This window comes from Prionailurus bengalensis, chromosome B2 (assembly GCF_016509475.1).
Source record: "Prionailurus bengalensis isolate Pbe53 chromosome B2, Fcat_Pben_1.1_paternal_pri, whole genome shotgun sequence".
Taxonomy (NCBI): domain Eukaryota; kingdom Metazoa; phylum Chordata; class Mammalia; order Carnivora; family Felidae; genus Prionailurus; species Prionailurus bengalensis.
Genome location: NC_057349.1, coordinates 55,406,305 through 55,420,718, shown reverse-complemented (window position 1 = coordinate 55,420,718; position 14,414 = coordinate 55,406,305). Strand labels below are relative to the sequence as shown.

General features: G+C 35.2%; 1 protein-coding gene across 1 annotated transcript in view; it reads left to right on the top strand.

The window, feature by feature from the left end:
* KHDRBS2 (KH RNA binding domain containing, signal transduction associated 2) overlaps positions 1 to 6,659 on the top strand; it is a 609,605-nt gene extending 602,946 nt beyond the window's left edge. The window contains exon 9 of the mRNA XM_043591717.1: positions 5,549 to 6,659. Coding sequence (XP_043447652.1) covers positions 5,549 to 5,646 — 98 coding nt within the window. The 3' untranslated portion in view covers positions 5,647 to 6,659. The remainder of the gene's footprint in view (positions 1 to 5,548) is intronic.
* The last annotated feature ends 7,755 nt before the right edge of the window (positions 6,660 to 14,414 follow it).

Below are 14,414 nucleotides of genomic sequence, written 5' to 3'. Positions count from 1 at the left end.
AACTGTGAGCATAAAATCAGTGCTCTCAATAATCTCCATGATATTCTATATCCTTTCTAAATGATTCCTAAAGTTAATGTACTCTGAGGGTGGCATTTTAAACCTACTTCTGTAAAAATAAACATTAAAAGTTTGCTTTCCAGGTACTTAAATGATGCTGACTTTTCCTAAATTGGTGCCTTGTTCCAATGCTTCAATTTCCCCACCAAGAACCTAAACTCAATATTGATAGCATCTCTGGAACAGAGAACACAGCTTTGTAGCTTTAAATATCATCCAGATTTTTCTTTCCTGCTCTCAATGCTCCCCAAACTAGGTGGTCTCAGGGCAGGAATGAAAGCACATTTAGAAATGCACACCACTGGGGCGCCTGGGTGGCTCAGTCGGTTGAGCGTCCAACTTCAGCTCAGGTCACGATCTCGCGGTCCGTGAGTTCGAGCCCCGCGTCGGGCTCTGGGCTGATGGCTCAGAGCCTGGAGCCTGCTTCCATTCTGTGTCTCCCCCTCTCTCTGCCCCTCCCCCGTTCATGCTCTGTCTCTCTCTGTCTCAAAAATAAATAAAACGTTAAAAAAATTTTTTTAAATAAAAATAAAAAAAGAAATGCACACTACTTAATAAATCTGATTCTGCTAAAAGCAGAATATTTGAGATGCAGAAGCTTTTGAAGTCACTAGAATAACATGGAAAGCACAAGAAGAGTTACCTGGGTAATTTACACCCCTTTATCAAAGTATAATATTCCTCAATGATGCTTATTAGCATGTAACGGAGATGCATTCTATGGAATTCTGTAAGACTTGACTCAACTGGGGGAAAAATCAGTCTAAATTAAAAGAACAGAGGTGAAGTAATTTTTAAAAGATATATTAATATATTTCAAATATATGCAACACTATCCCCTAATTGCTAACAATGTGTCTGTAAGAATTCTGTTTTACTTATTTTACAGAATTGATTTTAAAATCCTTTTTGGTTAGTAACATCATCTGTTTAAATGTAGCTTACAGATACTTATGGTGTTCTTCCTATGTATCTACCACAACAGAAGGGCTCTCCCCTCCTAGATCTTAGAATCTAGTTTAAGAAACAAGGCCAGGTGATACAAAATAATTAACATAAGAAAGTCTTCAAAGAAGGTGAGTTCTCTTAAATAGGTTAAACAGTACCTCAATTTTTAGTTACTCTGTATATTTGCTCAGAAAATTACTTCTTTGAGATGATTAGATGTTAGAGCTCAATCCAAGTTCAACTGAATAATGAAAATTAGTAGCTCTCTCTCCTCTAGGCCTTCCCCAGCATTCTCTTCAACTATAAATGTACTATAATCTATGAAATTTCATACTAGTTTTGTCCTGTGATCTCCTAAAGACTCCTTAAAGTATCCTCATACTCAGGGCTCAGTACAATGACTAGCATATAGGAGATCTTTAGTAAAGAAAAAAAAAATTATTTCATGAATGCTTTGTCTCCTTCCCTCTTTATTTCATATACTGTATGGTACATTAGAATCTGAATTGGTGAGCCTAGAAATGGTGGGAATTTGATCAAGTCACTGAAGCCTATTTCTCATATCTTCATTTACTATTTCCACATCCCCAATTCGGTAAACCATTCCAGTAATTTCAACTTGTTAGGCAGCTATTTTGCACATTCTCTGAGGAATTATTTGTTATCTAATTGCTCATTCACATCCATAGTCTAGCTAGTGCTTCTCATATGACAATGATCCTGATACTGAGAGCATCTTACATCCTTTATTATTTTCCAAAAGGACAAAGAAAGATTACCTCTAAGTTTCATTGTCTGTGTTATATTTAAAATGGCATCCTGCACCATATCATGGGAATAGAAACCACTGGCAAGGACTCCAAAATTTGTATGAATCTCTAAATATTTTAAGTCCATCTTGTCTGCAGAATAGTAGAACCCAAAGAAAGACAAGCAATTTCTAAGTCTATTCTTGGGCCTTTCTTTATACTTCAAATTTTAGAGAATTCCCATCATAAAAACCTTACAATGATTTGTCTCTTCCTATGCTTGGTTCTTTTCCATGTGCAAGGTTCTATGGTGGCCTCACATTAGAATCTCTTTAGATGTCTAAGCATCACTTCTATCTCTGATACTTGCAGTGAAGAAATCCAATGGTAGGCAACGAGGGGACTGGCTGACTCTGTAAGGCTCAATGACACACTACATGATGATAAAGTTGAGTCGGTGCTCTCCAGTCCAGATTCAAAGAACATAACTTCACTAAAAGAGGCTGGCTTGTATGATCAGGTGATTGTAAACATTTGGCCATCTATAAACATTCTGATATTAGAAAAAAATGTAGACCAAGGAAATTTGGCACAAATAGAAATAATACCTTTCCTGATCTCAATTCACTATTAGAACATGAATTAAGTGAAATATATCCTGATTCCTCTGTTAATGGGAAGGAATCTCAGAAAATCTAAAACTTTGATTTATGTAGGAAGTCATTTTGGCTGCCTTTCTGGTCACAGTTGTCCTAGACTAACAGTATTTCCCCTTCCAAGACTTCAGCAAGGAAGAAAGAACAGTACAAACTTACATACAGAGAATTAAAAGAGCATATTTTTGTACAATGACACATGCTTTTATACTTTTTTGTAATGGGATTCTACTATCATTTTTTATGGAATCCAGTCACGAAATACTTTTGCTATTTAGCTACCTGACCCTCTTGAGTAATAAGTCTGACTTTAACTCCAAAATATTTAATATTTCTAGTTCTAAAGCTTTTCATATTAATATCAAATGTCTTCAGCTCAAATATTATGTTTGTAAGGTTGTCATTGGGAGCTTTTTCTGCCTCATACATGCTCTGTTTATTCATTCTTTCATCCTGTCTTTCATGCCATCTTTCACTGTGTTCAACCCCTACTAGGCATGGCACTTTTTCCAGGCACTGAGGATACAACAGTGAATAGCGACACTCCCCATTTTAACGTTAGCCAAAAGTTAGGAAATGAAAGGTTTTAGCCCATACATTAGCTTCCCTAGAGCTTTAGATAAAATCAAGTACACCTAAATCAATGAGTTCTTATTAAATACTTAATGTGCCCTGGGGCCGGTTCTCAAGATTATGTCAGTTTAAAAGTTCTGACAAATCTAAGGTAGCTATGGCAGGTATTGCTATCACTCTGTTTATGTTGTTTCACTATTTTGCAGAAACTACCAAGAACATTAAGCATCTGACAAAGGATCCAGGACTGGGAAAACTTGAAACTTATATTATCTCAGTTTCTGAATCCCATAGACTACAACCCAGGGATCTCTAACACTCTAGCACAGAATGAAGCAAAACGTATTATATTCCTTTTATTAAATGCATTAATAAAACTGATTAGAGTTGGGGGCATCTGGGTGGCTCGGTCAGTTAAGCATCTGACTCTTGATCTCAGCTCAGGTCATAATCTCACGGTTTATTGGGTTTAAGCTCCACATTGGGCTCTTCACTGACTGTGTGGAGCCTGCTTGAAATTCTCCCTCTGCCCCTACCCTACTTGTGCTCTCTCTAAGTAAATAAGTAAACTTAAAAAATTAAAAAAGAACTGCTTAGATTTTACCACTAGAAGACAAGGACATTGACATATTCTTGATATTCATAGTCAAAGTATAAAACTCATATTACATAAGACCAAGAAGGCACTTGCTAGTTCTGGAAGTAGAATTGGTTTTCCCTTCTACTACATCAAAAAGTTTTATTTAATCCAAAAATAAATACATACAATTATTTTTCACAGTGTCTTACTGAGAAATTAGGGCAGCTTTAGGAAATCCTGTCCTCAAGAGATCACATCAGAAAGACCAACATCCACAGTATCCAACCAAAAGAAACAACATAATCTAGAGCAGGGATCTGAAAATCTTTTCTGTAAAAACCCAGACTCCTTCACATCCATTTTAGGCTTTGCAGACAGTACAGTCTCCCTCACAATTACTCCATTCTGCCTTTGTAGAGTGAAAACAGCCATAGACAGTATGCAAATAAATAAGCATGACTGCATTCCATAAAACTATTAAAAAAACAAAAACAAAAACAAGCAGCTAGCCACATGTGGCCATAGTTGGCCAACCCATGATCTAAGTAGATCTGTATTCTGAGAAAATGTAATATTTCTCATTTTTATTTAGTTTCTCATTTCTATTTTGTATCTTATCAAACACTGAGATAAACTTAAGCATATACCTTAAACAATGGAAAAGATAAATTTTTCATTAGGTATCATTTTTAATAAAGAAGTTCTGATGAAGAATATCTCCCCCAAAAAACATTTAAATGCTATTTTTTTCCTATGTTGATAGGCTTTTAATACTTGTTCTACATTGTATATCACTCTCCTTTGTTTTATATACAGTATAGTGAGTACAATTTAAATTTTTCTTACTGCTTTTCCTTAATCTCCCTGAACTGTGTACAAAAATATTCTTAGGGTCACTTGAACTATGTAGAGACATGCCCTACATCAGTTGGCCTCAATCTGCAGTTTCTTTCCAGTTGATATGTCCATTACCATCATTATCCTATATATTAGCTGTCAATGTCAGTGTGTCTCTTTCTACTAATCCCTTCTATGTCCCTACTTCCTTTCACCAGAGCTCCTTGCATAAAGTCAGCTCTCAACTGAAAACTGAATGAGGATTGAAAGACCCACATAACCTAGCTTCAGGAGTTACATAAAAGTAATCATGACCCCAGTATTAAGTCCCCAGCCCTTTGAGGGAGGCCTGCATTCCTTTTCTGGGAACACGGACTTTACAAAGGCTATTTTCCCCAATACTCAAAAGCTTGCCATCTTATTTCTTGTTGTTGTTGTTGTTGTTGTTGTTGTTGTTGTTGTTGTTTGGCTAGGTTCCAGAACACAAAGTTACTGGAAAATCTGATTAACAGGTAAATGAGGAGTTTTCTTAGTGTAGTAATACCTCTTTATTTTCAAAGTACTTGTAAAAACTGACATGAGCATATTCTTTATTGATTTTACTGCTTAAATTTACTCTGTTCCACTGTCACTAACTTTGTCTAAGATAGTTTAGCAGAAGGATCTCATCCTATACCACTTAAGAATCTTCTAGGGGATCAATGGAAAACAGCAAGCCCCAGGTCTCACCCTGTAGTTTTCTAATCATTAAGTTTGGGAGACAGAGAACAGGCATTAGTCATTTTTGGTTTGGTTTTGTAGTGTCTTAAGATTCACAGGTTGTTTCTCAAGTTAATCAAAGGCTAAGCACCCCTAGATTCCTATATCCACTTTCTTTTAGATGCCTGCATAAAGAATAAAATATGGAGTGGTTTACACAGATACTCTTCTTCGAAGAACGCCCTGCAAGTTTAATTACACATGGCTGCATTTCAAAGTATATACTTTTTTTGATGATCTCACCATGTGGAAAACATAGTAAGACTTTAGCCTTCAGTGTTGAGATCTTTTTTTTCTTTTTTTCTGGGTCAACTCTTGTGTCTTAAATGACTGTTTTTGGTAACTGTGAAATCATGTGAATGTTATTGTCTTTCTCTTGTTCATAGCACCAGAAGAATGGGCCACAACCCGCTCCAGCCTGAAGGCACCACCGCCAAGGTCAGCCAGAGGGGGATACAGGGAGCACCCCTATGGTAGATATTGAAGGTCCTTCTCACCCGTGACCTCACCTCAAAGACAATTCATAGCCTGTGGTCTCCACATAAACAGCAACAAGACAAGTAATAGTCCTTTTTTTTTTTTTTCCTATTCTAGGGATAACTGCTCATGATTTCTCCCATATATTTCTTGTATTTCCCCCTATACTGTTGGCGTGACATTGACACTAGTATTATTTTACAAAACGGACTAAAAAAGACATTGGCAAGCACTGTCTATAAACCATTCAGTAGGATGATATTCTCCTGGTTGTTTTTCATTGTTGTGTGTAATCTTTTTTTTTTCTTTTTTTTCTTTTCCTTTTTTTTTTTTCTTAAGAAAGAGCATGAATCTGTTAACAGATTTTGAGTCTCAATCAACTAGCAAAAACTTTGTTTAGGGTTGCTAAAAGACTGTAATATGATTTTTGAACTAGCTGATAATAAAGTTGTAGATAAGATGTTTTAACCTGTCTTTTAATATCTGTTAGTTAGATGAAGATGTTCGATATTAAGTTTGTAAATTTAATTTTAAATGCTGTTTTAATGGAGTTGAAAACAAGCAGCTACTGTATGTATGTAGCTAACTGAATTTGTTCAGTGTTTTAACCTGTATTTGTTAAAAAAGAAAAAAAAAACACACACATAAAGTTCCATGTGTAAGCTACTCTAAATAGGAAACCACAATTTGTCAAATATGTTTGCCATAATTTGTCAATAAAGCTGAAAACTTTTGTAAAAACTAAATTTGGAATTACTTGTTTTCTAGCTTTAAATGCCTGCTTTATTTCTTCTTCAAGAGATGCCTAAAATGTTTTCTATTTAAAAATTACAAAAATGAACCCAAGCCTGTTTTAAGATATTTGTGTAATACTTAAAAACTGTATTAATAACTTATGGTTGTTAAATAATTTAAAAGTTAACAAACTAAACTGTTACATGAATCATGGTTAGTAAACACTAATGTATAACATGTTAATGGAAAAAAATGGATTTAGAATAATAAATGGATTTTAAACTATCCTCTAAGCTTTATCTTGCTAAACACAAATTCTGATTGACTTGTTTGCATTAGCATGTCTCTCGTGAGAAAGAGTAATGGAGTATAAAGAGGTAAGAGTACCACTTACCACTGTCTAAATGCCTAGTTCTTCAACCTTTGAGTTTCCCCGCACATTAAATATCCCATCCAACATGTAAGCATTGCGTAGATTCACTTTATTGTTTTCACTCAAAGGAGTGCGTGGACTTCATTTGCGTAGTTTATAACAATTTGTTTTGACAAACAAATCATCAGTGTCACTGGCCAGTTGTTGCTATTCAACCTCAAAAACTTTATTTGTAATTTTCAGTGCTAAATATCACCGCCCTTGAAGGCAGTTTAGAGGGCTGATATTTCTTTTGAGACTATCAGACTTGATGGCTGATGATTATTAAGGAAATATGTCGCAGGACTCAAAGGATGACTAAACGTTAAACAGGTAACACTAATAGTAACTCTGTAATTTTGCCTATGCAACAGTAATGTTAAATATTCTCAGTTATTAAGTTCCTGATAGTTAAAAAAGTAAACCTACAAAAACTTAACAAATAGGTCTATAGGCTATTAAAACAACTAATTAACATTAACTAGAGGCACCAAAATTATTTTACAATATATAACCCTCAAGGTAATAAACAGAACTAAAATTAACAATAATAGTAATGCAACTCTTGCTAACATCAAACGTAATCTAAATTTTGATGGAAAAAGAAAGCAAAAGACTTGATGGTAGGGACGAATGCCAAAACTGTTCATCTTTTAAATACAGTTTTTTTGTTTATGGTGGCTTTTGTCGATGTGATTGGTTTACTTTTTTGCTGCTAACCAGCTTAGGCATATTGCTGTTCAGTTTTTGCAGCTGGAGTTGCATGCTAATAGTTTTATGAAGTGTGTGTCTGTCATTGATTAAAATTGTAAATGTTTGCCTTGCACAAAATGCTGTTGAGTTATATTTAATTTTCCTTTTTTATTCTTTCTCACTATTTCAGGTATCCACAAGCAAAGAGCACATAATTGAATAGCAGATGTGATGGCCTAAGAAGGATAGAGGTAAGCTTATTTTTTATCCTCTCCGAAATAGGGAGATAATCTTTACCAACACGGAGCTATGGCAGTGAGCTAGGACACAAAATGCCACTTGTTGAAATACTGAAAAGGTTGAGACTGTTGTGAAGGAATGGAGTTATTTTTATCTTCTTTGAAATAAAGTGATCTAACTTGGTATTTTCCTGGCAAGGCTTTCTGAGCTTATTCAGAAGCTTGTCAAATGAAACGTGAATTAGTTGTTAATCTTCAGCCTTTTTCTTTGCTACGAATTACTGTATATTGCCTTTCCCTAATTGTACGAAGGAAGAGTATTCAAACGTTTAATCTGCATTTAAGAGAAGGAAATCACAATTGTTGGCTGAGATGGAGGGAGTGGGAAAGGGAACCCCATAACCAGCCTCTCGCCTACCTTTTGTCAATGAGATAATATTTATTAACATGAACATTTATTTAGTCAAATACAAAAACTAAACTTGCTCTTATTTTCCCCAGTTATTTCACTGGACTTGTCAATAAACTTCTTGTTTCTCACCTGCCATTCTATTTGATTCAGCAAATATTTACTGAATCCAAAGCGTTATAGGAAATTGAGACTTAATTTCTGTGCACAAGTAGAAAACTTTAGCCAATAAACCTCAGACTGAAAACAATGTAAGGGCAGTTATGAAATCCACAGACTGACTTGAGGCTCAGAGAATTGAAATGGCCTTGCCCCAGTGTTTGTTTAAAATAGGAGTAAAACCCCAAATTTCTCCTGGGCCTGGTCTTCTTTTTACTACACAGATATCTATAATACCATGTAGCCTTAAACAAGTGCCATAGGAGCAGTATGAGAGAGCCTGGAGATATCTTTATGACTAAAGGTAGGACAGAAACTAAGGGACCCTGAGATGAGAGGGGTAGCCTGTCCATTGATGAGGATCAAAGCGCCACCTGGTGAAGGGAATAGGCTATGTAACTTCATGGAGTCCAAAAAGTTCAGGAAGTGTTTGAAAGGAAAGCAATGGACCCTGAAATCCAGATTCATGAAGGCACAGAGGTAAGGTCAAATCAGATGGCTGTCCTTGAGTGCTATGTTAAATTGTTCAGATTTTATGCAAAAAATAAAAGGAAGCCACTTTTGGTTTGAAGTAAATAATCAGAGCTAAGGGAAGTATCCCAAAGAACCACGGCAAACCACACTTTTTAGTCATTTTTATAATTACTAACTGCCTCTTCATCTGGGAGAACTTTTCTAAAAATTCAAACTGTTAAGATAACTATTTAAAACTGCAGGTGCTTCAACTAATCAAGTCCCTTTGTTAAGCCGCAGAATGAAAGATCAAAAGTTACAGAGAATACAATTCTGAAATTTCCTTTCTCAGTAACATTCCATACCTGATTTGACTCTTTAAAAATGTTACTGTTTTTATAAACCAAGGGGAGAAAGAATCTCTAATCCAGATATCCTGCATAGTATTCTCCTTTGATCCTTTTCAAACAATAGGCTTGATCTTGTAAAGCAATGAAAGAGAAACCAGTCACTGTCTGTTATTAGTTTGATATAGTAATCAATATGTTTTTGTGTGCACTGGAATTCTTTTATTATTGCTGTTGTTGTTTCATCACCCTGTGGCTTTCTCACCATTCAGGCTATATCTTTGAATGCATTAACTCAGGGCAGGGCTGTCAGAGCAGAAACATCAGTGCTGATCAACAGAAGAGAACATTCTTGGCTGTGAATTAAAAAGTAAGAGTTCATAAAGCACAAAAAAACATGATTTGTGAGAAAGCTGATTTTGAGTTTCAAAAGCCTGCATTTTGAGTAGGCTTTAACTAGCACATAAAGTTATGTGTTAATAGTAGACTCCAATCGATCAATCAATCAGCGATTCATCCACCAAACTTTGACTCTTAAAATAATCAGAAGTGAATATAGTAGGTTTCTCCAGCAATGGGGAATGATAATTTCCCTAAGTTAGTGGCCTTTTAGCAGAAACCTTTGATAGAATGAAACTGTTCAGAGTGCCCAAAGGGTGCCTTCTTCTCTTGTCAGTATCCCACAGTGATGCCCCATCCCAACGTCATCCCTTCATGACATCACATCTGCTCTTACTAGTTTCAGAGTGCTGGCACCCAAAGATGGCAGGCAAGAGCTACCCTGCCATTGATATACAAACAATCTCAAGTCTGACATTCACTTCTGCAAGTCATATAAACTTGCATGGCAAATTAAGGTTTATAAATGATAGTGCATTCCATGTAAGTGCAGCTTGAAGTTATCCCTGTGGATATCTTGGATAATATGGAATAAGGTCTTTGTGCCTGCTATTTGTCCAAAAGAAAGTTTTACTACACTCAAGTATGATTCAATCAGAATCAATCTGATGCAATTTAAGAGACCAAATAGTGCTTTTAGGTCTTATTTGTACTATTTAGATCATTTTTATTTTCAGTATATTAATGGAACTAAGGCCATTTAGCTTAATAACAATTGAAGCACTAACAGTTTTTAAATAAATTTGACACAAATGACATATTAAAGGTTCCCATGAATTCTTTCTTCTCAGGGAAATAGTTTGTTTTCAAACTGTATTATTAAGAAATTATTCTTGTGCCTTTAGTTCTTCAACTTAAAAATAAACCATTGTGAAAACCACAAATGTCCCTTAACTCTACAGCATTCTCTCTCATTATCTCTATGTCTCTTGGTTAACATAATATAGAAGTTTATATGTTTCTGGGGTGCCTGGATGGCTCAGTCAACTAAGTGTCTGACTTCGCCTCCGGTCATGCATGATCTCACAGTTGGTGGGTTCGAGCCCCACGTCGGGCTCTGTGCTGACAGCTCAGAGCCTATAGCCTGCTTCAGATTCTGTGTCTCCCTCTCTATCTGCCTGTCCCCTGCTCACACTCTGTCTCTCTCTCAAATATAAATAAACATTAAAAATTAAAAAAAATAAATGTATAGGTTTGCTTATGGTTTTAAGGGAATAGAGAACAGTGATCAGTAACCTGAGTTGGCCGAGTGTCAGGTACCAGTGTCAGTATCAAGAGACCACCTGTTACTGAAAACTCCATTCACTTGCTACTCTTGAAGGTTCTATGGGAATGTTTAATATTTTACTGCAAAAAAAGTGTGTAGTACATGATGAAAATATCCTATTTATGTGTTTTCTGAGCATATCTTCCAGGCAAGGTACTATCATTCTCACATAAAAACTTACATGAAACATCTGTGATCCTTATAGCAAGATTACCCCTATTTTATAGAACAGGAAGTTGAAGTCCAGAGGTTTAACTAATGTCACACTAATAACACATAGCAAAGCCAATATTTAAAACAAACTTTGAAACCCACACATTTTCCAAAATGGTGTGGTGATCTCCCACTGAATGAATTTAATTGAAAAGAGAATCTAAAATCTGATAACCTTAACATAATTTCTATTCTATAGAAATATGATAAACATTGACTTAAAAAAAAGATAATGATAAAATATTTTAACTTGAAATGCATCTTTACTTTGATCTTTCCTCAAGCTTGTCATTCTTTCAAAAGTTCTGATTCCATCATAGAAAAATGTAGATGAAAGCATACCACATTTGTTGTAAAGCATGGCTACTTACTGTCTTCGGTAGTACAAATGAATTCATTTATAATCTAGATTCCATTTGACATTTTAAAAAACACTCACATGATTAAATAAGCATGAAAGCAATTTCAGGCTTTTATTATTCAATCTATAAATCAGGACTCAGCTTTAAAGTACGAGAGTCAGTTTCAAATCGGAAATATCTTTGTATAATCCATGAGGTCATGTGTTAACACAAGTGAAGGTATCACTCATTGTTAAATATTTTAAAATGAAGTATTTCCTCATGCCAGTATAATGTGTAGCATTTCTAGTTTCCTACTAAAATATCTGAGTTAACAGTAAAATACCTGTTCTTGTTGACAGGCAGGCACTAGTCTTCCATATTCACCAGAAAGATAAATTTCCTAGTCTCGTTACATAGAATTTATTAATTGGTACTTGAAAGATCACTTGCAGTGAGAGAAAACAGGTCACTCTACTTAATACGCTGTTTTATATCTCAGTCTCTTATACTTTATAGTCGGGCAAGTTGAGAAAACAGGAGAGGAAGCTCTCTGATTCATATACCACTGGATGCCTTAACAATAGCCAGCTTATCTGACTTTATCAAAAAAGTAAATGCAGAATGAGCTGTCTTAAAAATTGGGAGCGAGCTTCTAAGCACTAATTTAGTTTACATTTCTGTTCCATCATGTTTCATACTTTGCAGGAGGATACAGTGAATGGTCTACTCACAAGAGAAATTTGGAGACTCTTAGATCAGATCTTTGTAGAGCCTCTGGAAGCAAATGTCAGCACTAGACATAGATTTTCTGTCACCTCAGTGCCTCTCAGGATGACTTCTATCAGTAGGAAAATGTTTCCTCCCCTCTGTCTCATTCTCTGTCTGCCCTACCACATGTATACCATATTTCCTATATTCTACTCTCTTAGCCTGCCATTTTTGACATCAGGACATTTTTCACCTTCTCTGATATCATCTTGCCCCTTCCTTCCCAATGCCTTCATCACTTTCCCAATTGTACATGGGTACATGAGAAAACAAAAGAAAGGCAGTTGATGACTACTAGGGAAAGAGCACTGTCCAACCTATTCAGCAGATTGCCATGTTAAGAAATGTCTTTATCACAAAACCAGTATGCCCACTGTAAACCAAAAAGTATGCCAAGAAAAAAAATCACATTTAATTAAGGCAGATAAATAATGACCATTAGGATTTATATATAACCTACTGGTCACAAAATCTTGCATTCTTAGCTATAAAGGGGAGGCAATAGGTGAGAAAATGTCTCCAATTAGTCTAAGTTCTCTGTTTCAAAATACAAACCTTAATATTAGAAATAAACATACTAATGGAATTTACTAAGATCAGTGCATAATATCTGTGACTGGAATGGAGCTAGTTTTAATGTCTTTAAATAAGGAAGATTATATTTATATGTTGCATAAAGATCATCTTCTTAATGCTGAATTTTTAAGCTGTTTCTTTCAACTTGCCTGTTGGAGGTTTAAGAATACAAGTTGACTTATTGACCACTATATCGTATTTAGAACTAATATTCAGAACATATCTGCTGCTTTATGCTTTCTTATAAAGGACTAATTTTAAAAAAAAATTAATGTTTATTTATTTCTGAAACAGAGAGAGACAGAGCATGAGTGGGGGAGGGGCAGAGAGAGAGGGAGACACAGAATCCGAAGCAGGCTCCAGGCTCTGAGCTGTCAGCACAGAGCCTGACGCGGGGCTTGAACTCACAAACCATGACATCATGACCTGAGCCGAAGTCAGTCGCTCAACTGACTGAGCCACCCAGGCGCCCCCAAAGCACTAATTTTTAAAATAAGTAATACCACATTCCATCAGAGAAACTTCTCTGGAATCCTTTTATCGTCAATAATCCCAAAGTACAAATTGGTTTAACTTCTTAAAGACCTTTTTTCATTTCTAGTAAATAAATCATTCAGGTAAAAATAATGGTATCTTAGAATATAGCAGAATTGCCAATGAATTGGAGTTTTTTGATATATATATTTTTATATATATATACATATATATGAGATTTACATATGAGTTTACATATATTTATATATATATACACATATATGTGTATATATGTGTATATATATAAAAGAGAGAGAGAATATATATGTTATATATATATTATATGTATTATATATTTCTCTCTTTTTTTTTAACAAAGTAATTGATACTCAGGGTTAAAAAAATTAGAATATGATACAAATATATAATGTAAAAATCCAAAATCTATAATCCTAATCCTCAGAGACCACTCTTTTAATAGATTGGTTTATATGCCTTTTTTTTTTAACCTTTATTTATTTTTGAAAGAGAGAGAGGGAGACAGAATGTGTACAGGGGAGGAACAGAGAAAGATAGACAGACACAGACTCTGAAGCAAGCTGCAGGCTCTGAGCTATCAGCAGAGCCCTATGCAGGACTCAAACTCACGAACCACGAGATCATGACTTGAGCCAAAGTTACACACCTATCCGACTGAGCCACCCAGGCACCCAGTTGATATTCCTTCTGATTTCCTTTCTCTTCCTATTCTTCTTTCCTTCCTCTATTCCTCACCTGCATGTTACTTATTTATTCATTTGAAATGGGATTCTGCTGTATATACACATGTAATTTTAATTTTCAGTAGAGAGCTGAATTTGGTTCTTTGTGAAAAAGTGAGCTAATACCTATTTCCATAGGGCTGATTTGTTTGTGGAGGATTAAAGTTGCATTGTTTATATTATGAAACTTTAAATCACAATAGAGGCTCTACATTGTAAGCAAAGTTACTTCTTAGAACTAAAAAGGTGATAATAATACCACTACTCATAGTATGGTGAAGTATGTAAAGTCATACAGGGGTGGTTATATCCTCCCCAAATTTAGTTAATATTCTCCCCCAAATTGTTTTTCCTTAACTAAAAATTTTAACTTTAAGATATCTTCATGCTGTGTATCAAATGTGTAAATAAAAGCTAGTTTGATCCAATACCAATACTTGTATGATCTGACTCAATTTGTAACTTAGATGTTTCTAAAGTAATCTTTACTGGGGCTCCCACGTGGCTCAGTCCTTTAAGTGTCCAA